Source organism: Salvia hispanica, chromosome 5 (genome assembly GCF_029641045.1).
Source record: "Salvia hispanica isolate PSC_SH4W2 chromosome 5, Shi_PSC_v1, whole genome shotgun sequence".
Classification (NCBI taxonomy): domain Eukaryota; kingdom Viridiplantae; phylum Streptophyta; class Magnoliopsida; order Lamiales; family Lamiaceae; genus Salvia; species Salvia hispanica.
In genome coordinates this window covers 44,134,764-44,161,897 of record NC_142696.1, presented here as the reverse complement: position 1 = coordinate 44,161,897, position 27,134 = coordinate 44,134,764, and the positions used below count along the sequence as shown (strand labels likewise).

General features: G+C 35.7%; 1 protein-coding gene across 1 annotated transcript; it reads left to right on the top strand.

Moving 5' to 3' along the window:
* The first annotated feature begins 1,202 nt into the window (after positions 1-1,202).
* On the top strand, positions 1,203-26,819 carry GSL8 (glucan synthase-like 8). The gene is made up of 51 exons (XM_048087880.2): positions 1,203-1,619; positions 2,921-3,018; positions 3,416-3,579; positions 4,499-4,622; positions 4,812-4,922; positions 5,176-5,301; positions 5,610-5,699; positions 5,797-5,894; positions 6,379-6,496; positions 8,013-8,141; positions 8,458-8,534; positions 8,614-8,692; positions 8,805-8,897; positions 8,978-9,080; positions 9,193-9,316; positions 9,395-9,581; positions 9,974-10,026; positions 10,939-10,999; positions 11,088-11,169; positions 11,964-12,013; positions 13,728-13,814; positions 13,921-14,006; positions 14,092-14,125; positions 14,567-14,664; positions 14,768-14,849; positions 14,958-15,118; positions 15,239-15,359; positions 15,715-15,812; positions 15,894-15,984; positions 16,097-16,257; positions 16,408-16,517; positions 17,876-18,007; positions 18,130-18,198; positions 18,357-18,525; positions 18,637-18,754; positions 19,595-19,714; positions 20,169-20,284; positions 20,385-20,468; positions 20,753-20,865; positions 21,451-21,503; positions 21,571-21,747; positions 21,848-21,895; positions 22,577-22,735; positions 22,924-23,037; positions 23,118-23,206; positions 23,427-23,585; positions 23,757-23,859; positions 24,190-24,309; positions 25,766-25,816; positions 25,902-26,084; positions 26,259-26,819. The coding sequence occupies exons 1-51, from the start codon at positions 1,424-1,426 to the stop codon at positions 26,502-26,504; spliced, it is 5,715 nt and encodes a 1,904-aa protein (XP_047943837.1). The 5' UTR covers positions 1,203-1,423; the 3' UTR covers positions 26,505-26,819.
* The last annotated feature ends 315 nt before the right edge of the window (positions 26,820-27,134 follow it).

Genomic DNA, 27,134 nt, shown 5'->3' with positions numbered 1-27,134 from the left:
TTAAGTTGTTAGAGATTACCTTTATATTTTCATCACTGGCAACACTACCAAATACAATTCTCATAACTTATGATGGAAATTGATTTTTTTTAAAATAATGATGAAATAGGAGAGAGTGAACCTACAAATTAACCTCAACGTCGCGTCTAAACAGGAGATGATGGAATATATTGGATTAATACAACAAACTTCATGTGTAAACCTATTTTCTTAGTTATCCAATTGAAGTGATCGACCAAATATGAAGCTATGGGCTTAAGAATATTGAATTGGTATGGACTTTAAACGTAGATGTCACATTGTAATTTCAATTTGTTGAGATTGTCTCTACATCAAATAACGTTCCACTAACCAATGGATCGTAGCGCAGTTAACAGCGCGAAACTGTGAAGTCACGAGTTCAAACCCCGCCACTCGCTGGGAGACTTTCGGCCTTAATCTGCAAACCCGATCGAGCAGGATTATTGTAATGTTCATTTTTTAGGTACATTTGAAAGACGATACCAATAAGAAGGTTGTATCTAATTTTTGGAATGGTCCAAAATGGTAAAACTAATCTACTACCTTCGTCCCCCAAAGCTTGACACAGTTTACCATTTCGGTCCATCCCCGAAAACTTGACACACTTCACTTTTTTCATTTTGGGTAGTGGACCTTATATTCCACTAACTCATTCCTACTCACATTTATTATAAAACTAATACTTTAAAAGTAGGACCCACATCCCACCAACTTTTTCAACACACTTTCCATTACATTTCTTAAAACCCGTGCCGGGTCAAACCGTGTCAAGCTTTGGGGGACGGAGGTAGTATCTTTTTAGAGATGAAGAGAGTATCTATAAATTGTTAGATTTCAATAACTAGTGGTATTATATGTAAAATAAAATTGGATTTATGTTTTTTTAATATTACTAAAAAATTGTAAGAATATAAAAATTGAAAAAAAATAGTATTACTACTATAATTTGCGAAATACTCCAAGAAATATGGAAAGTTGACAACTTTTCTTGTTGTATGATTTTTATTTCTTATTTATTAAATAAATAAATAAACATAGAAATTTAAGAATTAGTAGCAAAATTATGACTAAATAAATATGTTCATAGTGGGTCATTGAAGTAGACGGAGTAAGTACTAGATTAAGAAATTCATATGTGAAGGAAAAATGATTATTTTACCAATTCAAATAGTCTAAGATCCTTCTCATCTAAGTCTGAGGGTTTACGTCTTTATGAGATAAAATCTTCTCCGAAACCCCACCAGCGTCAAGCATATTTTGAATCTTCCTTTGCGCGTCGAGATTCTCACCCACACCATCGATCAAAAGTCTGCTTTACGACATCAGCAAATGAGTTCCATCGCACATTCCTTCAACTCCGACTAGATCTTCACGATTTGGATTCATTTGCACAAGTTTAATTATGGCTAGGGCTCAGGACAATTGGGAGAGGCTGGTTCGCGCCGCGCTGCGGAGAGACCAGCGGGCCGGCCACGAGCGGACACCCAGCGGCATCGCCGGCGCCGTACCCGACTCACTTCAACGGAGCACCAACATCAATGCGATTTTGCAGGCTGCCGATGAAATTCAGTCGGAGGACCCCAATGTTGCCAGAATATGTAAGTGAAAGATAAAATTGCTATTGCTCCTCAAATTGACGGCTAGTTGTTATGCATCAGTTTGTAACATAATCGATCTGTTTAGATGCTGTAAGAAATGTGTTTTGACTTTTGAGTGTGATTTAGTTTATCTTCTGAAATTAGGTTTTATGCTCATGAGAACTAGGTGTAACTTAGGGCGCAGGCCTCTGAATAATCCGTTTGAATTCGGATCCGATATTTGTAACATGTAGCTTTTCTCCCCAAAAAAATTTAGCACAACTTTTGCTGGAACTGCAGCAGGTCAATAAAAATATGTTTAAAAAATAGTCCAAGAATAGATATAGTTGGTCGCATGACGTGATACTATGCATGAAGTGCAAGTTGATGCAGGTTGATTATATATGTGGAGCTGGAGGTATCTGCTTGCAATAGATTTTGGAAAACTCTTACTACAACTACAAACAGTGCAATAGTATTAATAAAAAGAACAAAAGAGGATGTGGGTGCTTTGCTCATCAATCTTATTAAACACCTATAAATTGGATATAGCAAAGGTGGCGGTTGACTGAGGGCTCTAATCAGGGTTTAGTTTGCATTAGATGGGGTCGTAGAGTCAGAGCAGTTCAGACACTGATAAATTTTAAAAAGTGTTAAAGTGGGTAGTAGCAATCTGAATCTATCTTAGTTTCATATTGTTTCCACGGTCTATGGAGACTTGGAGAGTGCTAAATGCAGCATAACTGTGATGATGATATATGTTGACGGGCTTAGCTAAAGAAATTAAGCTCGTATTAAGCTACTAATTGATGAAGGCTCATTATATACGTGGGTTGAACTTGGGAGCTGGAGGTGTCGGCTCGCTATAGATTTCGGAAAACTCTTTGTCCTCATTTTGTTTGTGTGTTTGGAAGTGGGGGTTTTATTATTCGTAACAAAAATTAAGAAACACATCTTGTTGTTTTTCTGACTTTTTTCTAAATATTTTTTTCTTGTCCATTATTTTGGTGAAGTTAAGGACTTAATAGGATTTTAAAGCAATTTCTGGTAAAGTTTGTTGAAATGACATCCTTTGCATCATACTGTGGATGAAGGGCCCTCCTTGTTTGTACTTCTCTAATTTTCAGATCCTTGTGATGCATTTCCTCACTATTATCTACTGTTTTGGCTTTTTGTTCCATTTCATTTCTTCTATGTGATCTACAGAGATTCCTTAGATTTCACAGGTTGCTGAATATTTGCTCTTTGAAAATGAGAAAACAGTATTCCATTCAGTCATTCTGAATTTTAATGTTAGTTTTTTTTCCTTCTTCTATGTTAAGTATGTGAGCAGGCATATAGCATGGCTCAAAATCTGGATCCGAGCAGTGATGGTAGAGGAGTTCTTCAGTTTAAAACTGGTTTAATGTCTGTAATTAAGGTACAGTGACAGATTTTCTGTATTTGCTTATGGTGTTTATTTAAACAAAACATATAAAACCAGGCAATTTTCAAGTAAAATAATTGTTTTATCCGGCGCTGGAAGGAAAAAGAAAAAGAACCTAGTTTTGATTCACATATCAGCACCTCAATACACAAAACTAAGATATGTTTCTATACCAAGTGATTGGCAGTTAGTTAACAAAGTACTAAAAATCTGGCAGAGTCCACCTTTATGTCAAATTTAGAAGTTGTGCATCTAAAGATGGAGAACATATAACTTATACTACATTTATTTGATCTATGCTACATTTATGCATCATTGGGCTCATACATCAGCTTAGTTTGAATACTTTTTTCATTCTTAGCCACACCTTTGAGCTCTACTTTTGATGCAGCAAAAACTTGCTAAAAAGGGCGGGGCCCCAATAGATCGTAATCGTGATATTGAGCTTTTATGGGATTTTTATAATCGATTCAAAAAGCGGCACAGAGTGGATGACATTGAGAGAGAGGAACAGAAATGGCGGGAATCTGGCACTTTTAGTGCTAATATTGGGGAGTATGTTTTTTAATTCCATTTATTTTTCACTTGACTATCAATCAATTTGTCTCTTCTGGTTTTGCTATTCATGTTTCATATTCTTGTTCAAGTATACTGCTGAAATATAATGGTTGGAATGACAAAATGTCATTTGTATCTGGATACATAGCACTAATTAAAAAGGAAATAATTGGGCTCTCTTCCAGTTTTCTGGCATTGCATGTGGCATCTCCAGCATTGGCTGTGTTTCTGGCATTTGCTCACTGGTGTCTTATACTCTTATGCAAATAAAACATATTGCATAGCTATATGGTCTGAGCAACCAATTCCTTGTTAGTAATTTTTATAAGTAACAAAACAGTAGATCTACTAACGAAAAAGACAAGAACAAAGGGGCAAGGTCCCAAAGCAGAAAAAGAGGAGGCATTGAACACTACTTCATAACAGACTCTAATAGTATCAGATCCAAAGAAATCATTGCAATCTCTACATTCTGGAACCCACCAGGCGACCCTTACTCTTTCCTACTGGAACCAATTTCTTTTTGGACGTTTGTTTATGATAATATTCCGATGACTAGAAGCTTAAGCATGTGCTCTATCATGTCTTCAGTGTGCGCCAGTCCCTCCTTCAACATTCAAATCAGTTTTGTTGTCAAATCTGCCATCATTGGTTCTGCTCTGATCTGCCTCCTTTTGGAATGGAAGCAAATAAGAGTTTAAATTGTTAGTTGGTTTTTATGGAGTATTTTAGCCTTGGATGAATGAATATGTTTTCTTCCAACATGCTCTTGTTTCTAATAATTATTACTCCGCATTATATATTATTTTATATGCTAACATCTGCTTAACTTTAGTGTTGCCATTCTGGATATAGATTATATTGCCATACCAAAAAGCCTTAATAGTTTGACTGTGCTTTTGTACTTATTTTTTAGCTTGGACCTTAGATCCTCAAAAATGAAAAAGGTGTTTGCTACGCTGAGGGCTTTGGTTGAGGTAATGGAGTCCCTTAGTAAAGATGTAGTCCCAGAAGGAGTGGGAAGGCTTATTTTGGATGAGGTACTCTCTGCCTTCCTCATTTTCTTAGCTCGTGCAGCATCAACTTCTTTTTCAGTGTTCACTGTATTTCATTTAATTGTTCACTTCCCCTTTACTTATTAATATTTAGTCAAGATTAGTGCGAACTCTACTTGGTGAAGTATATACATAATCTTCCTCTTGGTTGATTCATCTTGTTTGTTATTCCAGTTAAAAAGGATTAAAAAGTCAGGTGCAACTATTTCGGGTGAACTCAGCCCATACAACATTGTCCCTCTTGAAGGACCATCTTTAACTAATGCTATTGGGTACTTTCCTGAAGTAAGTTGATGTTAATTTTATGAGATTGATTTCTGCCTCTTATCATTTTCCTACATGTATCGACATTTGCTGAAGCACAAAATAGTCTTTGCATATAATGTTTGTTTCTGACTCTCTGTGAAGATGCATTACTAACCCCTGAAGCTGTGACTTTTTGTTTCTTTGACTTGGATGTTTTTCTGTAACTTTCTATATTTTATTTTGTGCTGTAATGGTCTATCTGCTAAGGCTGTTTGATTTATGATCTTTGCAGGTAAGAGGTGCAATATCAGCAATAAGACTTACTGACCATTCTCCTCGGCTTCCACCTGATGTTGCAATTTCTGGACCACGGAATCTGGATATGTTTGACCTCTTGGAATATGTGTTTGGTTTCCAGGTGCTTTTAAATTTTATCAACCATAGAGTATACATGTATTGTTAGATATGAAGAAGTTGTTATGTGCCTTCTGCAATTGATAAATGCCAACAACCAGGTTTTTGTTTCCTTTCTGATAGTCAAAAGGTTATAGAGAGTTGTCATGATGTCATCTGTTGGTACTCATTTTTACTTTTTAGCATCTAGAAGGCTTGCTAAATGAGTGAAGCTTGTCTACTGCTTGCTTACTGACTGATATCTATTGCTTTTATGACCTCTAATTTTGTTTTAACCCATGTCATTTTGTGGTTTGACACAACCTTTTGCAGAAAGACAATATAAGGAATCAACGTGAGCATATGGTCCTTACTTTAGCCAACTCACAGTCGCGACTTGAAATCCCGGTTGAAGCTGATCCAGTTAGTACCTTAATTAGGTTTACTTGAAGAAAACAAATCAAAGGTATAAAAGATCTTTATTTATGATAGCTAATCAATTTCTAATATACGTTTGCAGAAACTTGATGAAAGAGCTATAAGAGAGGTCTTCTTGAAGGTCCTTGATAATTACATCAAATGGTGTAAATATTTGCGGATACGTCTTGTATGGAACAGGTTGTTTGATAGGCATCATTCCTGCTGTATTTCCTGCAGATTATCTGTACTCATCCTAAGTTTGTTTAGTTTATATTTTTGCTTGCAAGTCATGTGTCAGTACTCTTCTAGTTCAGTTTATCTTTTTGAGTAGGTTTAAGAGTCTTTAGTTAATTAGTAGTTTTAGTCAAGTTGGGGTCTGGCAGTAGAGTCTTATATAAGGCTTTGTTTCCTACTTTTAATTGTCCAGAAATATAGTTTTGTGTCCAGCACTCCAGCTTAATTGCTGTAGCCCTTTTTCGGAGGTGTGGCCTCTTCGGAGGAGATTTATTTTGTATTATTTCCATATTCTACCCTTCTATTTTCTGTTCTTGCATCTTTTACCTTCCTGTGTGTTTCGACTAAGTTTCAAGCCTTCTACCCCTTTACTCTTATCATTGTTTCTGCGGCATCATTCGACTTTAGTTGAAAATTTGTGATTTAACTTTTAATTTGTTCCCTGTAGCTTGGAAGCCATTAACAGGGAGAGGAAGCTTTTCCTAGTTTCACTGTATTTCTGTATATGGGGCGAAGCTGCGAACGTCCGCTTTCTTCCTGAATGCATCTGCTACATTTTTCACCATGTAAGTGTTTGGTGCCCAAGTGGCTATTTTCTTTGGAAGTATGGTGTTCTTTATGATTTCTGATCTTGTACTTTTGGAGAGTGTATATTGTAGTACTCATGCTTCGATTTGTGTGGTATTAGTGTATTACCCTTGTTTTGCATTGACCAAATATTATAACTATTGCTTCACTGACTCTTGACTAACTGGGCCTTGTCTTATCACTATTTTTTAGCTTGTGAGTTAGAGTATATTCAATATTATTGGCTCCTTCCTGCCCGACTAGGCATAGTTCTTTTTCGGCACAGATATTTTGGCTCACATATTTGATGTAGTGTAAAATGGTTGCTGAAAAAGGAAACAAGCTAAGTCAAGTGGGACAACTTGAAAAGGGTCATGGGCTAAGTCAAGAGGGACAGAGGGAGTATTAATCTTTTACTACTCCCTCCATGTCCTACAAATAGAAACTCTTTCCGATTTTGTCCGTTTCCTAGAAATAGAAACTTTCCATTTTAGGAAATAGACCCCACAGTCCACTAACTCTAATTCCACTACTTTTTCTCTCTATCTCTCTTACTTTATTAATTTTTTCTCTTCCACTCTCTTACTTTACCCATTTTGCATTAAAACCCATGCCATTTACAAGGTTCCTATTTTTAGGAAACTGAGGGATTGTAAGATATGCATGTACATCTAGCCTTTATCAATGTATATACACATAATTCTGAAATCTTAACACTAATAATGCATTTGAAATATGTTTTCAGGTGCAATTTTAAATTTTTGTTCTCATAAAATTGAAGGGATATGACTTTAGGATACTGAAAACTGGAAAATTTCTGATAGGCTAGTACAACCAAGTCAAGTAGCATTTGATTATGTGAATAAATAGGGGTGAAAGAACCAAAAAGAGAAATTCTTTCATTAGGCCTCTATTAACTGTACATTATTATTATTGTTATTATTACTTGTATTATAGTTTATAAATAGTCTTGGCAAGGGCTTTGTCACAGGTCCTTCCATTGATTAGACAAGGTCCTCTTTGAGGATCTATGATTTCTTTTTTCAGCTGTGGTACAGAAAAGAAGAGCTTTAGAATGTATTGATCACTGCAGTTTAGACAGTGCCATAAGTATTACTCCCTCCGTCCACTAATACAAGAACATGTTTGACCGGGCACGAGTTTTATAAAATATATAGTAGAAAGTGGGTTGAAAGGGTTAGTGGAAGGTGGGTCCTACTTTTATATATTAGTTTTATAATGAAATGTGAGTGAGATAAAGTTAGTGGAATGTGGTGTCCATTACCAAAAGTAGTAAAAAAGCAAATGGGAGGTTTATTGGTGGACGGACGAAAATGGCAAAATGGGAAGTTTATTGGTGGACGGAGGGAGTATTATAAAATATTTTATGAACTACTAATACACACTACATCCACTACTAACTACTATTGCATGGCTCGGCACTTACTGTAAACATCTCACAATTTAGATTGAACTTTGGAATGCTCAGTTTTGTTGTCTTGTTAAATTTTATAGATGGCAAGGGAGTTAGATGCAATTCTGGATCATGGGGTGGTGACTCATGCTGCAAGCTGTACACGCGAAGATGGTTCAGTGTCCTTCCTTGATCAAATCATTTGTCCAATATATAATACCTTGAAAAAGGTAAGAACAATTTCGTTACTGCTTGCCTATGACAATATTCTCTCTGTTGTCTTGCTTAATACGTGAGGCAGTCTGCTGGTTATCAAATATCTTGATTGATTCCTGCCTGAGTTCTCAGTGAATCTACAGATATTTCTCTTATGGTCTGCATTGACCCCCCCCCCTCCTTTCCCTCTTCTGATATAGAACATTTTTGCTTTCGACATACTTACATGCATGAAATGTAGTAATGGTATCATTTCGTCATCGTAAAACCTAAATTTAGTATTTCTTCACTCCTTGGTATTATCGATCATGTACTATCTGTTGTCAACAGGAAACTGACGAGAATAATAATGGGAAAGCTGCACACTCAAGGTGGCGAAATTATGATGACTTTAACGAGTATTTCTGGTATGTTCTTCCTAACTATTATTCCAGCACTATCTGGATATTTTTCCCCCCTTGGATTTAATCCTCAGGTCACTTGTAGGTCCCCTACTTGCTTTGAGTTGAGTTGGCCTATGAAGGATACTTCATCTTTTTTGTTGAAGCCAAAAAAAGGAAAACGGGTGGGTTCTGATTTCTCCAATTAAGTTAGATAAAATTTTGTTTCTTGTGGCCGTCTATGCTTGTTACTTATTATCTCTAGTTCTCATGTTTTTCGTTCCAAAAAAATAACAGACAGGTAAAAGTTCATTTGTTGAACATCGAACTTTTCTTCACCTGTATCGGAGTTTCCATCGTTTGTGGATCTTTTTGATTGTAATGTTTCAGGTAACACTGCAATGCTATCTTCCAACTGTTGTTTGCTTAGTGTGCCTTTCTTTGGCCTTTATGCCCTTATTATCTTGCAGGCTCTTGCTATTATTGCTTTCAACAATGGCAATCTTAATCTCAATACCTTTAAAACAATACTTAGCATTGGCCCAACATTTGCTGTTATGAATTTCCTGGAGAGTAAGCCATTAGCTTTCTCTTGTCGTTACTGTGCATTAGACTTATGATCTTTAACCTCCATTGTTTTCTCTGCCATCTAATATTCTATAATGGGCTTCTTCCTCGGCATTAGGTGCTTTAGATGTTCTACTTATGTTTGGGGCTTATACTACTGCCCGTGGCATGGCTATCTCAAGGCTTGTTATCCGGTTCTTTTGGTGCGGCCTGAGCTCTGCATTTGTGCTCTATGTCTACCTGTGAGTGTACTTTTTCGGCCACTGGAGTATTTTTTATTATAAATTTTCTGCTAACATAGTAACTACAATGGTTTTCAGGAAACTGTTGGAGGAAAGGGATAGAAACACCTCAGATTCATTCTATTTTAGGATTTATGTCCTAGTATTGGGTGTATATGCTGGTGTGCGTGTACTGTTTGCGCTGCTGCTCAAATTCCCCTCATGTCACAGGCTATCTGAAATGTCTGATCATCCATTTTTTCAATTTTTCAAATGGATTTATGAGGTATTGGCTCTTTTGCTTCATTTTATTATTGAATATGATCTTTATTTTGTTTAACTAAATCAACCTAAGGACTGATTGTGCTTTTCATAATTGAACAATTATACTGTCACCATCTTTATGCACTTGGTATCAGTGCAAAAATCAACATCTGTTTATTCACTGTCAACCTACGTAATAAACGATCAAAATCGTCACATCCTTTTGGAGGTTTTGTCTTTGATTTGCTTTATAAAAATTCCTCTCTGATATACACACAATCTAACACTCTTCTTACATGGTCAAGATTTCTTTATGATCAACTAGGTATGTAGAAGTGTAGAACTAACTTCATAAGACAATTGAGTAGGCTTGCTTTACTCTACACTTAACTTCTGCAATGCAATTAATTTCAGGAACGCTATTTTGTTGGTCGTGGACTTGTTGAAAAGACCACTGACTATATGAGGTTTGCCTTATCTTTCTTTAAGTTCATGACTTTATGCTTTACTGCCTGCAATTGGTTTTGCAATCTCTCTCTTACATCTTTCAAATTGTTGGAAATAAAATTTATATTTGGTTTGTTGGAAAATGAAAGAAATATAAATATAACAATATCCCATATCGGTGTAAAGAGAGAACTGGAACCACTATATAAGTCTCGTGGGCCACTCCTATCACCTGTTGGTTTTAGGATGGAACCCTAGGAATTTCTAACGTTGTAGCAGAGTGGGTTGCCAAGGACTATGGGCCAAATTTAATTGTCCCAAGAGTATATCTTGAGTTTTGGCAGGGAATGTATGATAATGTTTTGATATAGTTTGCTTTGTAAGAAAATTGGAGGACTGGGATAGAGGTTAGTATTGTCCATTTGTTTAGATGGTCTTGTAGGTTGGAATAGGAGAACTTTGAAGATGTTGAGGAATCTCCAGATGGAATATGGTAGAGATTAAGGATAAATAAAATCATGTGACTTTTGTTTTAGACTTTGTTTGCTGTATTGGCATAAAGGGTAGATTGAAGACTCTTTGATTAAATATGGTTGAATGAAGATTAGGAATGCTGATTTCCGCTCACATTCTAATTCTAACTCTTCTAAAATGGCTTCTGTTTATATTATGATTCTGTGACATATGCAATGTGATATACTCAATTGGTTATTTGGTTTCATAATGCCTTGAACACCCTTTCCTAATGGGAATTGAAAGGCACAATAATAAGCTGTACTGTTGCTATTGTTGTCAGTTGACCTCTACGGGACAAATTATATGTTTTAGTTGGACTTGGGAATACTATCAGATCCCATCAATGAGTTTTCTTCATATTTTGCACACTAATATCTTGTTAATTGTTTGTTGGTTGTTATTTTTCCACAATGCAGCTATGTTTTTTTCTGGCTGGTGATATTTTCCTGCAAATTTACTTTTGCTTACTTTCTACAGGCAAGTTGTACCTTCTTCTAAGAAATTTGTTATAATTTGGGGCCATTTCTTTACCTTGCCTAAAATTGTGATAATTTGGTATTGACAGATTAAGCCTCTCGTCAAGCCTACTAATATAATTGTAGAGCTACCGCGGCTTCAGTATTCGTGGCACGATTTTATATCTAAAAGTACGTCTTTCTCTTACTTGCATCCTTTACTGTGCTTTTGATGGTATATAGACTGGTGCTGTGGTAAAATACAGAGTCTGAGCTATATAGGGTATCTCCCTTGTAAAAAACCAATTAATATTCTGAGCTTGAAAGAAACTAAAGATTTTTTAACTTAGAACACAAAGTGATACATTCTCGATTGATGTGCTGTTTCTATGAGATGATCCTGAGTCTTCTTATAGAGAAAATCATATGATGTCATGATGATTATTATAGTTCTCATACATTGTCAACTAAAGGACTTGGAAGAAGTACCATTATTAAGCTACTTTGTCCCCGCACCACCTATTGTTTGTAACCCGAATCTTATTCACGATCTTCATTTTATTTTTTGTTTTTGCTTGCTAGCATAATTACTTTTTCGTGGAGTTACAATTAAAAAATGTCGATATTAAAAATTCAGTAGATATGTCACCATCAGTAGATGTAGCTAGTGGTCAATACTTTTGTCCAATATAGATTATTATAGCGATTCAGTTGCCAGTTTTTTATGCCTAAAAAATAGTTGAGCTTCGGAATTATTTTATTTTTAGGATTTGATTTTTTTTACTAATTCAACTTTGGAATTTAATTCTCCTTGAGTCGTGAAGAAATGAGAATGTAGAATTCTTTATCGAGTTAAAAATTTGTCTATGAGGTTTTCTAGTAGAACTTTATTTCACATGGGAGGGTCGAATCTATAAATAATTTCCTTTTTAATGTATGAATAAATATCACAACAATCTGATGCTTTTTATTTGGTTTTGTTGCAGACAATAATAATGTATTGACTATTGCTAGCTTGTGGGCACCTGTTATAGCTGTGAGTATATATTTGCTTGTATTCGTGTATATCTTTTCTCTTAGTGTGTATGGAATTTATAAGATAACAATGTATCTTGGGTTCATGAATTCAGTTGAACGCTTTCATCTTTCCCACAAACAAATTTATTGCCTCACATCTACTGTAAAGGGTTAGGGGAGTCAGGTCCCAGAAACAAAGCATTATAGAAGTTTTTGGGTCTTTTTACTCATGACTTAGATGTCTTTTTTTTGCGCGGGGGTGGATGGGGGTTTAATAGCTAAATCTGATTTTTTCCTTTTTGTAGTGCTTCTGGTCATGTTGCCAACAGTTTGAAAGGAATGGTTTGTGCCTAACTTAGAACGTGAAAAGCAACTCTTAGAATCCATGTTTCACATCCTGTTGGCATGAAGATTACACATATCACTAATGCCATGTTTTACTATTTGGATCTATAGTGTAATTCTGTGCACACTGCAAAACTAAATTAGAACAGGAAACTGTAATCCAAGATATAAATAGCTGATAAATGAATGGAGTACACAGAAGGATTAGATTATCAACATATACTATATGTACTAGATAGTTTTTTTATAGTAACTATGCATTAATACTTAGGACTCGTTTGATAAAAAAGATGGGATATGAGAAGATATGTTAAATAAGATAAGAAATACAAGGCTTCATTGTCAAGATATGCAAAGATATGTTTTTTTTTTTTTTTGTTGTTTGATATAACAGAAATTATCTAAATTTGTATAGTATATTAAATAACATGGCTTAACTTGACAAATTGATGGGTTACATAAACATGGTTAAAGTTATAATTTTGGTAACATTGGGTAGGGTCCTTGTCTTATATTGGGCTTTGAGTTAAGCTTAACTATGATATCAAACAATTAGAAATGTCCATATATAATTCTCTATGTTGGTATTACTAACTTATCAAACACGCCCTTAGTGTGGCAATGTAACAACATATTAATATTTACCCTAGCTAATTTCAGGAATAGCTGATGAAGATAACATATATTTTCAACTGACACTCACTTAATGATAGAGTAGAATAAAGAAAGGGTGGCTCTTAAATTAACTGGTTGAATCCTCAAATATCTCTCTTCAGTGTACTACTATTGTTAGGATTTGATTTTTGTTGGAGTCTGATAGAAGGAAGGGGTAGACATTTCTGATGTATCCTTTCTTGTTAGTAAATGAACATATTTGCTCTGCTTTGGTGTTGCAGACAGAGTCAATAGCACTAGTATTTTGTATTTAATTTACTAACCCTTCATGTGTTCTAGTTGATTAGCATTAGAGTTATCTATTTTAGTCAATATGGGACTTTAAGCGATTGCTTGAGCTAGTGAGAGAACGGAGCATCAATGGTTGGGCAGGAGAACCTCCTGATTGTTCTTCTTTTGTTGGTTTGGTTATTGTTGGTTCCGTTTAACCGTAACCTGCAGCAATCAGGAGTGAGGCCTGCTATCTTTCTTTGGTACAACTATAATGTTCATTTCTCATGGGTTCCTAATGGTGTGGAACATTGTATCCAAGTAGCTTTTGGGTTACTTTCCGTATCTTGATAAATGGACCCTTGCCAGAAATTCCCGCCCTAATCCTCTTGTTATTTATTATTATTGAATGTTTGCAATATACATGTGATCTGTTATAATGTCCTAATTTTGTATGCATTTGAACTGATCCTTTGTCCCCTCTACAACTATTCCATCTGCAGATTTATCTTATGGATATCCACATTTGGTATACTCTACTATCTGCAATTTATGGCGCTGTGATGGGAGCGAGGGCTCGCTTAGGGGAGGTACTGCTCCGGTTGTACCATCTGTCAAATTGTTATTTAGTTACACTCTTTTGTAAGCATCATAATTCTGCTTTTTTTGTCTTATGGTTATAATGATCATCTGAAGATTCGATCAATTGAAATGGTTCACAAGCGATTCGAAAGTTTTCCAGGAGCTTTTGTGAAAAAACTCGTGTCTCCACACATCAAAAGGTAAATATCATCAACCAGTTCCCTAGCTATTGAAGTTTCAAATTGGTTAGAAACTTTCTTGACTTTTTATCACATGGTATTTTAGGATGCCATTTGGTGGTGAATCATCCCAGCCCCAGGTCTGTGCGTCTGAAACCTCTGACCAGTTTTCTACAAGTTTGGCTTAGATTTGGTGCATCATGTTGATGCATATTCACTGTGGCCTATATGGCATCTTTGATATTGTCTTTTTATGACCTTTTCTAATTGGTTGTTGGGTGGGTTTGGGGGGTGGGGTGGTAATTAAAGAAAAGATCAGTAATTGCCATTGCTGTTTCAATTAGTTGATAGATAGGAAAGATAACCAAACTTCCTAGGATGGAATTTGGGGTTCACATTGTCGGAGGAAAAAGTTCAGACTGGTTCATCCCAGTTGATTAAACAATATCGGCTATCTGTGCTACCTATTGCTCAATATATAGGAGTATAATGTTCCCCAACAGATTCTTAGATGCTCTTGCTTGTATTCCTTGTTTTCCATTTGATATTTTACTGAGCTGAGGTATTAATGTTCTCGCCAGAGTTCTTTTGACCACGACAAGACCTATGCTGCCATATTTTCCCCATTTTGGAATGAAATTATCAAAAGCTTGCGGGAAGAAGATTATATTAGTAATAGGTTTGTAGTTATGGGCTTCCATGTTCAGATAATCACACTGTATATCCTTTCTTCTGACCAGAACTTTGTTGCTGACAATTGTAATCCTGATGTATACTTACAGGGAGATGGACCTACTTTCAATGCCAAGCAACACTGGAAGTCTGAAACTGGTTCAGTGGCCACTTTTTCTTCTGAGCAGTAAGGTGCTTACCTCTTTGACATGTTCGCCTCCCTTGATTATTATAGGTTCCAAGTAATTTTAAAATAGTTTTATAGTAATACTTAGTAACTGCTATCTTGTCCGTTTTTAGATATTACTAGCCATTGATTTAGCTTTGGATTGCAAAGACACACAAGCTGATCTCTGGAACAGAATACGCAAAGATGAGTACATGGCGTATGCAGTTCAGGAGTGCTATTCAAGTATTGAAAAAATTATGCACTCTTTGGTTGATGGAGAAGGAAAACTTTGGTGAGGCATCTTCATTATCTCAAGAAGGATTATTTTTTGGGTTTTCTTATTTCTTCAAAAAGTTCAGCTCATGATCTCTTGATGTTATCCAATTGTTTGTTCTTGTTTGTCTGAGTACAGGGTTGAAAGGGTATTTCGTGAGATCAATGGCAGTATCTCCGAAGGGTCATTAGTCATTACTTTATCACTTAAAAAGCTTCCTGTCGTGCTCTCTAGATTTACAGCTTTGACTGGGCTACTGGTATTTTCTTTTCCCTGGAGTATTGTTTACATTTATTGGTATAAATTAGCAAATGATCTTTCTTCTTCTGGAGATCTGAGGAGTTTGTTTAATATGTGTTCATCTGAACTGCCTGATATACTGTTTACCTCCTAATTACCATGTCACTATCCTAAAAGGGAAAACTATGAATAGAGTAACTGAACTAGTGAAATTAATTGTAGGTACTAGGAAGATCTTTACTGTATCCCTGGGTATATGATTGTTTTTCATAGCTTGATGATTTATATATGAAAATGCTAATAACTTTATTCATGAATATTATGTTACATCTTTTCTTTTTAGCTATTGTAGTGATATCTTTTGTATTGTATAGACACGCAACCCCACGCCTGAACTTGCAAAAGGTGCAGCTAAAGCTGTGTACGATTTTTATGATGTTGTTACGCATGAATTACTGTCGCCAGATTTGAGGTAAGCATGCTTCTCATTGTGGCCTCTGAATCCTTTGTCTAATTTTCACATGATGAGAAACATTTAATTTCTTTTCTCCAGGGAACAACTTGATACATGGCATATATTGCTAAGGGCTAGGAATGAGGGGCGCCTCTTTTCAAGGATAGAATGGCCAAAGGATCCTGATATTGTGAGCGCTGCTTTCTACTCCATTTTAGACTAGGAAGCAACGTGTTATTATTATTTGTATTATTAATATTATTATTACCATTATTATTAATTTTTATGCATTGTGGGAACAGAAGGAGCAGGTGAAAAGATTGCACCTACTTCTGACTGTGAAGGACAATGCAGCCAACATACCTAAGAATCTTGAAGCAAGAAGAAGATTGCAATTTTTTACTAATTCATTGTTTATGGACATGCCACAAGCTAAGCCAGTTTTTGAAATGATGCCATTTTGGTATGTTCTTCGTATGATTACTTTGGTTATTGTTAGTACAATAACCTATTCTATATTATTGTGAAATATATCCTTGTATCATGTTACAAAGCTTTTGGTTTTTTTCCCAACAATCCTCTCAAACTCCTTGCTTCAATTGGCTTGAAACAGTGTGTTCACACCGTACTACAGTGAAACAGTGCTTTACAGCAACTCTGACTTGCGGGTTGAAAATGAAGATGGAATATCAATTCTTTTCTATCTACAGAAAATATTTCCAGGTTTTTCACTTATTTTGATTGGTTGTCCTGCCATCTCTCTCTGCAAAATATATAATTCCATAATTGTAACGCCTGCTTTTACCTACAAGTCTTGCTTCTGTCTGGAAAATATTTCCTGGTTTTTCACTTATTTTGATTGGTCCTCTACATTTGTCCGGAAAAACTTTTTTGTCCTACACATAGTGTGATAGCTTTTGGTCCTAAATAGTAGTATACTATGTTTTGGTCCACATTTAACGGTTTCGGCAAAAAGTTAACCGTCAATAATATTTTGACCAGATTGGTAACTTAATTGCATTTAAGTTAAAAATTAGAAGGAGAAGAATGTCCTTTTGTACTCTTTTCTTTAATATTTGTTTTTTATAAAAATCTAAGTATTTCTTAACTTTTATAATTCGAATGTATTTAACTTAATAATCTGGTTGACCGTCAACTTTTTGGCTGTACCGTTAGGTGTGGACTAAAACATAGACTATGGTTTAAACATTGGTCTATTTATTTGTACCGTGGTTTAAACACGTCTGTAACTTTTGTGGGCCTTATTTCTCGAAGAGTTGACAGACACTTCACATCATAATGAGCTTTTGTCATTCTTGTTGTAGCAGGATTCTAGAAATTAGAAGCCTGTTTAAAACCGCTGATATTAAGATAAAAGCTTTTCCTATCTCTGGTGCTTTTTTAATTGCATGATAACATTGTCAGGAAAACATGTAGATATGGGTGCAGTACTTTATAATATATTGCAGTTCATGGAACCTTCTTCTGGGAACAAACTATAATTCTTTCTGTTGTTTTAAAACCTCATTTCCTGTACATCTTATTACTATTATTAATTTCATGTACTATATAAACCCGTCCCATAAAAATAGACACTTTGGGGATGACACGGGTTTTGATACCTAATTGGTAAAGTAGAACTTTTATTGTAGAAGTGAGATAGAAAGAAAAGTGATTGGAGTATTGTTAATGGAGAATGAGACCCACCTTATTAGAGAGAGAATTTTTCCATAAATGGATATGGAATATTTTTTAGGGAATGGACGATAATGGAAATAGTGTGTATTTTTATGGGACAAAGAGAGTATATATTTTTTTCAAATTGATTGCTATCACCTTAGGATATTACTTAATGAATTCAATCTGTCAGTTTTGTTGGTAACATTATAATATCATACTAGTGTGCTGCAGAATCTTATAAATGCCTTTTGATTAGTTCAGTATTACATAATTTTCACAAGGCCAATTTTTGGCAATACAATGCCTGCAAAAAATCAATTGCAATCTTAGTTCATAATCTTGGAATTGGTGTCTGAGGTGTGCATTTCGGAATATCACTGACATCTATATGGCCTTTTCAGATGAATGGGAGAACTTTTTGGAACGTATTGGCAAAGGTGATAGCGGTGATGCTGAACTTCAAGAAAGTTCAACTAGTGCTCTGGAACTTCGGTTTTGGGCATCTTACAGGGGACAGACTTTGGCTAGGACAGGTTTCGCAAAAATTTTTCAGTAGTGAAGTTCTTATTGTTAATACTTTACATGGAAAACATGAGATGGTTCGTGGTTTCTTTTCTCCTACCAGTTCTAATAGTTTTTCCTGTCTTTGGTGCAGTGCGTGGTATGATGTACTATAGAAGGGCTCTGATGCTACAGTGTTACTTAGAGAGAAGATCTCTAGATGGTAAATACTCTAATTCGTAATTTTTCTGGTAGCGTGAAACTGTAAGGTATAATTCATATTAGGAGAGACAAGATCTCTAGATGGTAAATATTCAATTGCCTACTTTTTTCTGTTAACGAGAAATTGTAATGCATAATTGGGTCTCTACTACCATGCAGAGGATGTCTCTTCCCAGACAAGTTTCACCAGTCAAGGTTTTGAGTTGTCACGTGAAGCACGTGCTCAAGCTGATATAAAGTTCACTTATGTCGTTTCCTGCCAAATTTATGGGCAGCAAAAGCAGCGAAAAGCTCCCGAGGCTGCTGATATTGCTTTGCTGCTACAGAGGTTTGCGATTAAGTCGGCTTACTTCTTATAAGTATTATGTTATCCCTGCTTATAGAGGGGCTAACTATGTGTGTTTTTTGTTTTTTCTTTTTTGTTTGTTGCCAATACTAGGAATGAGGCACTTCGTGTTGCTTTTATACATGTGGAAGAGAGTAGCAGACCTGATGGAACAGTTGCAAAGGAATTTTATTCAAAGCTTGTTAAAGCTGATGCACATGGGAAAGATCAGGTAAAGGGAAGTAATAAATAAAAGTATCGGGTCATCAATGATTCCATGTTTACTTTGTGGGGCTTATCATCTATAAGATGTAGGGTTTCAGTTTGTGTATGCAACAACTTAAGACAGATTGATGCATTGTCCTTTACGTTTTTCTTTCTTTTGCTTGGACAAATATCAACTAGGAAATTCTGACTTTGAAGCCAGAAAAGTAAATCAAATAATGTATAACTATGGCTGAAAGTGTCTAGATCCCGAATTGATTATCGTATCTTCCATCAATTATGCAACAAATGGCTTGGTTTTTCCAATGCATAGCTATATGTTATCTTTTGCCTTACAACTCTACCCAGTCAACAAGCTTACACTCTCCTTAGCTTTCAGCTCCATCAGGGTTGAATTTGTTTTGGTTGTATTCAACAACGGAAAGTTTTGGTCTGCTTTTGCTTTGAAAGGATGGATTACATCCCAAATATTCATATACTGTAGGCTTGTAGCCTTCTTGTTCTTGTGTATTTTCATGTAAACTTAAGGACAAATATTGCTTGAAACATTTATGCTCACTGGTTGTATAGCTGTCAAAATAATGCTTGATCTATACTTGCTACTCTTAAATAGTGAGTGTATGTACATGGCATTCGTAACAAGCAAACCAACGTTTATCTGAATCTCTCTTATCTTTGTCCACCTGACATGGGCAATCAAACTCTTGCAGATAGGCACACACTCATTTTTTCGTTGTTGTATTTTGCAATGTTGAATTCGGTACCTTTCACAATATGTATCCGCACTAAACAGTAGTCAGTTATCTATTTTCTTGTACTGGGTATTGAGTTTTGTGTTCATTTACAGGAAATATTCTCTGTTAAGCTTCCTGGAGACCCTAAGCTCGGAGAAGGGAAACCTGAAAATCAGAACCATGCAATCATTTTCACTCGTGGAGACGCTGTTCAAACTATTGACATGAATCAGGTTTTTTTCAAATTAAACTGTATGCCATCAGTGAGTTTTGTATATGAATGCTATCTAGATATGAGTACATCATCCAGGAACAATCAATGTTCTAGGAGCTTTTTCGCTTTTAAATTACTGGTTCAAACTTCAGATTTTTAGAAAGTTTACTGGATTTAAATTGGTTGGTACATCAACACATCATATTCAGGTGCTTACTATATACCTGACCTGATTATTAATATCAAAATTAGAGAGATGAATGCAAACTACTCGAAATTTTTAGGATGTATATTTGACATGTATTTGATTTAAGTATTTCTGAATGTGGGGAAGCCCTTACAATTGTTTGAGCATCTTTCTGTGTATATTATCCGTCTGGTTTCACATTAACAGTCTGAGCAAATGCTACTTTATCTTCTTTCTTGGTGACTTATTTTCATTTCAGAATATCCCTTATGTCTGCTTGTTTTAGGACAACTACCTTGAGGAGGCTATGAAAATGAGGAATCTCCTTGAGGAATTCCGGGGAAATCATGGTCTTCGACCTCCCACAATTCTTGGTGTGAGAGAGCATGTGTTTACTGGAAGGTTAATCACACATAAGCGCAAAGACAGTCTTACTTATATTCTTTTCTTCAGTCACTTGCAATCTTCTTAATGGCTGTTTGTTCTGTGTTTAAACATGCAGTGTGTCCTCCTTGGCTTGGTTTATGTCCAACCAAGAGACTAGTTTTGTCACCTTGGGTCAACGTGTTTTGGCAAAACCTCTCAAGTAAGTTTAGGAAATCATCATACATTTTTGACAGATGTATGTCATTTTTTGCTTTTTGTTAGCACACCTTGCAAACTACAGTTTTGGACCAGATGTGCTTCTGCATTTTGTTTCTAGTGATTCTTCTTGCTTCATGTACTTCGACTTCTTACATGCTCCTTTTGTCATGCCACTTCCATTTCTTTTAATTTGAAAAATGGTCGTTTTCACATTTTTTCCCACCGCTGTAAGTATTTAAGTTATATTAATTTCCTATATTTCACAACACATTGAAACATTTGCAGAGTCCGTATGCACTATGGACATCCAGATGTTTTTGACCGAATTTTTCATGTTACTCGAGGAGGCATTAGTAAAGCATCACGAGTTATCAATATTAGTGAAGACATATTTGCAGGTAAATTTAAAAATATTGGTTAATTTCTATGGTCTGTCACAACATGGATTGCTATTATTCTCAGTACACATTATGCAATTTTTCTGATAGATTGTGTGACACCTCAATTTTAAAAATTGTATACTCCCTCCATTCCACTCTAAGTGGAGCATTTCTAATTTGGCACGAGATTTTATGTAGTGTTGTTTTGTGAGTAAAGTGGAGAGAATAATGTAAGAGAGGGAAAAAGTAGAGATATTGATATTTCTATATCTAGAAATGTGTCATCTAGAGACATCCCAAAAAGGAAAGCGTGTCACTTAGAGTGGGACTGAGGGAGTATTAGACTACAGGTCTATAGTTTATCCTACATGATAAATATAATATCTGCAATGATATCGAGGAGTTGGGCCTGCACATGGGAACATGGTTTTTTAGAACTGATGGTATATGGTGTCTAAAGATCAGACACCTTTCTCCAATTATGAAATCAATATGTTGTCCTTTTGGCAATCTGTGCATCTCAAGGATATACTTCTGCCTTACTTCTTCCTGTGAAACCTAGCATATGAAAATGCTGATGCATTTGCTCTTCCTGAATTGTAGGTTTCAATTCTACACTAAGACAGGGAAACATCACCCACCATGAATATATTCAGGTTTGGAACGAAACTCGTGCACTTATGGTAGAATATTATTCTCTTATTCTTCCATTTTCTTTTATAGGTTGGAAAGGGAAGAGATGTTGGGTTGAACCAAATTGCTTTGTTTGAAGGCAAAGTTGCTGGAGGGAATGGAGAACAAGTCCTGAGCAGGGATGTGTACAGGCTTGGGCAACTTTTTGATTTCTTCAGAATGCTATCCTTCTTTTTCACAACTGTTGGTTTCTATGTCTGCACAATGGTACGTTCTAGGTGTTTATTTTATTTTGTTTTACAAAATCATGACCATAGGTGCTGCAAAGTTTACTTAACCATCTTGTAAATTTTATCTTTCTCTGCAGATGACTGTGCTTACTGTATATGTATTCCTGTATGGAAGAGCATATCTGGTAACCTCTTTACTCATTAATATTCAACTTTATTTTTATGTCTAATCCACTGCCATCAAATACTGTGCCCATAAACCAATAAACATTTGTGAGGCGTGCCTCAGTGCGTGGTGGCTGACAATCATACTGAGGCACATAGCTTAAAGTATTTTTTTTGCTGTTTTTTGAGCTTTATAGGTTCGAAATCTTACGGGATGTAATTACTTAACAATTAATATGACGCGGGCTCTACTATAAAACAAGCCTAATTAACAAATCAATACAGAAAAGAAACAAAAACTAGTGCTAATAATAACTACAGAAAAAGTAATGCCCTTTCCCTTGTTTTGGTCAATCACGTAATCCAGTATCTTGACAAAAATAAAGCTGGCGTCCCATAGCCTCCTTAGAATTTAAAATACCTGCAATTCTAACATCAAATGGCTGAATGAATGGCACACCCAAATCTCGCCATATAAGGCTTGAGTGTTATGAGGCCACTATTTATTTTGGTAGCATTCATCTGCACCATCTGTTTCTAGTTTAATCTAGAGTTAAAATTGTATCAGTAGTTAAATTTAAGGGTTATCTTGAGTGTGTGAATTAAGTGCCTATTTGAATGAATTTATGTATCTTATAACAAACACCTACGTACACACATAATGTGTTCCGTAACTAACAGTTCGTTTGTTTCTTTCCCAGGCATTTTCTGGACTTGATGAGGGAATTTCAAAGCAAGCTGAATTGTTGGGTAACACAGCTTTAGATGCTGCTCTGAATGCTCAGTTTTTGGTCCAAATTGGTGTTTTCACTGCTGTGCCTATGATAATGGGTTTTATACTTGAATTGGGATTGCTGCAGGTATGTCAATATTTGATTACAGTCTATGAAGTTTTCATAATTTTATTGTCTATCTGAATAATGCTTTAAGATGATAATTGGCAATTTTCTTCCAAATATCATGTAATACTCCCCTTACTATTGGTATGCAGATAATGACCACTTGTTTAGTTATTCTTAATGTGCCCCATTTATTTATCCTTTTTCAGGCTGTTTTTAGTTTCATCACGATGCAGTTTCAGCTGTGCTCTGTCTTCTTCACATTTTCATTAGGAACAAGAACTCATTATTTTGGGCGCACAATCCTTCATGGAGGTGCAAAGGTATTTTTGTTTACTTGTTGTTATGTTTGTTAAGCCCATATAGGTCAGCATCTTAATCTGGTGTAAATCTGCTTTACCAGTATCGAGCAACAGGCAGAGGTTTTGTTGTTCGTCACATCAAGTTTGCTGAAAATTATCGACTTTACTCAAGAAGTCATTTTGTCAAGGCGTAAGTAGCTATCTTTACTTAGTAATGTTTTGGTACTTATTAGTGTGTATGTAAATCTTTTTAATTGACCTGTGTGCCTATGGTTTTGAATATGCAAAAAGACTGTGGTGTGGATGATATGTTATCTGTGTTTGTGCTCAATATTCTAAGTTGATCTGTTTGCTTTTATGGTTGTGAATATGCAAAAACAGTCAGCTGGCTAAAACTGTTTTTTTCTCAGGTTGGAAGTCGCATTGCTTCTTATAGTTTACCTTGCGTATGGTTATGCGGAGGGTGGTGCTGTTTCCTTTATTTTAATAACTCTGAGCAGTTGGTTTCTTGTCATCTCGTGGCTCTTCGCACCTTATATATTCAATCCATCAGGATTTGAATGGCAGAAGTAAGTTGTAGTTATAGTCCCTACAAGTTTTTCTTTTTAGATATTAAACATTTCTGGAAATTTTCTTCAAGCTTGCCGTCCATATGAGCATTTTACTAATTCAAGATTTCAAGGTTAGAATTTCTTTCAGGTGCCTATTATTTATTTTGTTGTTTTTGACATAACATACAGGACTGTAGAAGATTTTGATGATTGGACTAGTTGGCTCATGTACAAAGGTGGAGTTGGTGTTAAAGGGGATAATAGCTGGGAATCTTGGTGGGATGAAGAGCAGGTCTGTTTAGTGTATATCTGCTGGGTTTAACCATTTGCATTAAAAATCTAAAATTCTCGGGGCAGGGAGTGATGCTTTTTTTTTTTTCTTCCTGTGAACGCCTTTTGAATTCTTCATTGCATGACATTACTCCTTTTCTTTTCTTTCTTTCCTATGGTGGTTTTTGTAAGGATTATTCTTGAGCATTTTTTCTTAAAGCAGCGTATTAGTTGGCCATGTGCAGTGCCACATGAAGAAGAGTGTCCTCTCTGCCTGTCTGAATTTTTACTTCTTGTTCTCAGTAGTTCCCTTAACAGCTCTTCATTCATGCTATTTATTTCTTGTCTACAGATGCATATTCAGACCCTACGAGGCCGTATTCTTGAAACAATTTTGAGCTTAAGATTTATAATGTTCCAGTATGGCATTGTTTATAAGCTCCATCTTACTGGCAGCAACACATCAATTGCGGTATGCTTTCATCATTTCCCGTTTGCCGCATCTTGTTTCTGTCTTTTTCCTTCTTCTTGTTTCCGTCTTTTTCTTCTTTTTGTTTCTGTCTTTTAGTTACAAGTATCGGTGGTGTCCGGTTTGCTTTGATCATTCTAGCTAATGACCATATGTTGGAAAATCTTGTTTAAAGAACAGCTTCAGCATATTGCTCGTTTTCATTTTTTATGCACTGTAGTAGAAAGAAGTTTTCATACTTTCCTGGTGAAAGCCGTTTCTATGTGATGCAAGAAAGCTGAAGTTGGTTATTTCGTTCCACAAGGAGCAAAGGGGGATTTCTGATATATGGCTTTAGCAACCAAAACTTCCTGACCATGTTATTTACTACCTCCGTCCCTTAAAAATAGAAACTATTTCCATTTTAGTCTGCCCCTTAAAAATACTCCCTCCGTCCCACTATAGATTACTCACTTTCCTTTTTGGTTTGTCTCAATCAAGATGACCCATTACTAAAAATGGAAACACCTTTATCTCTAATTTATTCCCTCTCTCTTACTTTACTCTCTCCACTTAACACACAAAATAAAATTGCAAAAATCTCGTGCCGCCCAAGGAAGGGGTCATCTTCCTTGGGACGGAGGGAGTAGTAACTTTCTATTTTTTGAAGTGAACCCCACAATCCACTACTTTACCCATTTATACCTTCCTCTCTCTTATTTGACTAATTCATCTCTCTTTCTTTACCAATTGTGCATTAACACCCTTGCCATTTCAAAAGTTTTTATTTTTCAAAGGCGGAGGTAGTACTATATTTTTAGATATATTACTGCCAAATATGAAAAGAGAAAACATTTGTGTTTTGCTTAGTTTGAAAAATATAACCAAAATGGTAACTTGTATCAATGGATACTTGTTTCTCTTTCTACAGCCGTAAACCATATACTTTATACAGCGTACATGGCTTGTTGATTTGCATACTTATGGAGTCCTACCTCCATTCTGTCCTTGTCAGTGGTTTCCTTCCTTTCTTGGGGTTTGAAGATGAGTCGTGTATACATCCTAGTACATGTTCCTCAACGCTGGCGATTTTCCCAAGTAGAGGGAAATATGGTCACCTATTGAATGGGCTGTCCTATATTCCATGGAAGTTTGTTAATAGTTTGTGGGGGTGGGGGGGTGGGTGTTCAGGACATAAAATCTGACAATTGAAATTTTTGTAGGTTTGGACAACAGATATTATGTGCAAAATATGAAATCATGAATGTTAGTAGCAGGATGGCTTATTTTTGTCCTAGATGTTCCGTTTCCATCATACAAATTTTTTCTTAGCAGTTTGATGTACATTATATTATGTAATTCTAGGTTGCTTTTTTACAGAGATTTTATGTGAATGTCATATAACTTACTCTTGCTACTATCTTATGATTGTTCCAACCTCTGCTAATTCTTTATCTGTTTTTTACTTCAATTTGTTCAGGTGTATGGCTTCTCTTGGGTTGTACTGATTGGGATAGTTCTGATCTTTAAGGTTCATTTTTTTTTGTGGTACTTGAATTCATTATAATTTTATGTTAAAATCTCAATGCTAATTCCTTCATTTTCTTTTGCTTCAGATATTCACTCTGAGTCCTAAAAAGTCTACTAATTTCCAGCTAGTGCTACGGTTCATGCAAGGAGTGACAGCCATTGGACTCATTGTTGCTCTTTGCCTAGTGGTTTTGTTCACAGACCTCTCTGTTCCAGATTTATTTGCTAGCATCCTTGCGTTTATTCCTACTGGATGGTGCATTCTTTGTGTAAGTAAATGTCATAAAGTGATGCTAGGTTTCCAGCTATTTCTCGATCAAATTAAGCAAACATACTTTGAATTAATTAATGGGTAAAGACACTGCTAAGTCAGAAATAGGTATCCATTTGCTTCTGTCTGTAACATATGTTATCTATTTGATTTACAATGACTAATATTGCAGTTGGCGATTACATGGAGGAGGGTTGTGAAGAGTTTAGGGCTTTGGGACTCGGTAAAAGAGTTTGCCAGAATGTATGATGCTGGGATGGGTATAATCATTTTTGCCCCGATTGCTATATTGTCTTGGTTCCCATTTATGTCTACCTTCCAGTCGCGTCTCCTCTTCAACCAAGCTTTCAGTCGAGGACTGGAGATATCTCTGATCCTTGCTGGAAACAAGGCCAACATCGAGGCTTCTTCTTTTTAACTAGTTGATCTGTAGATTTTGGCTTAAAGTAAGTTCGTATGGTTGGAATTTTTTTTCCTTCAATTTTTGTATTTGTTGTGTTAACTTATGATAGTGGATGATGTAGCATAGCTATTGTAGATATCATGTCTAAGGGGTTTATATACCAATCATTCTTTCATGTTTGTCTCATATATTCGACTCGACTACTGGTTCGAGGATTATCGAAACAGTTTTGTGTTAATCAGTTATAAACCTAGATTTCGTGTAGCTCTTTAGAATGTATAATTATGTGACACAAATTGAACGTATAAAGTCTTTAATCTTGAATTCTTAGTGATCCGGCAGACATTATTACTGAATGTACGTTAACTATCCAAATCAATTTAGACCTTATTTGTTTATTATGTATTTTGCTTCTGTTATATTTTGTAAATTTATTTATAAATGGTCTACTGCAAGAAGCTTCTGACGAAATTTAAGCTTATTCAATGATCCTTTCCAACTTTTTAGATGGTTAAAATTAAGCATAGTTAAGACCGACCGTGAAATTTAAGCTTATTTAAGCCCGTATTCGTTCATTATGGAATTCATTTACTCCCTCCGTCTCAGATTAAGAGTCACTTTTTGCCATAAAAGTTCGTCTCAGTT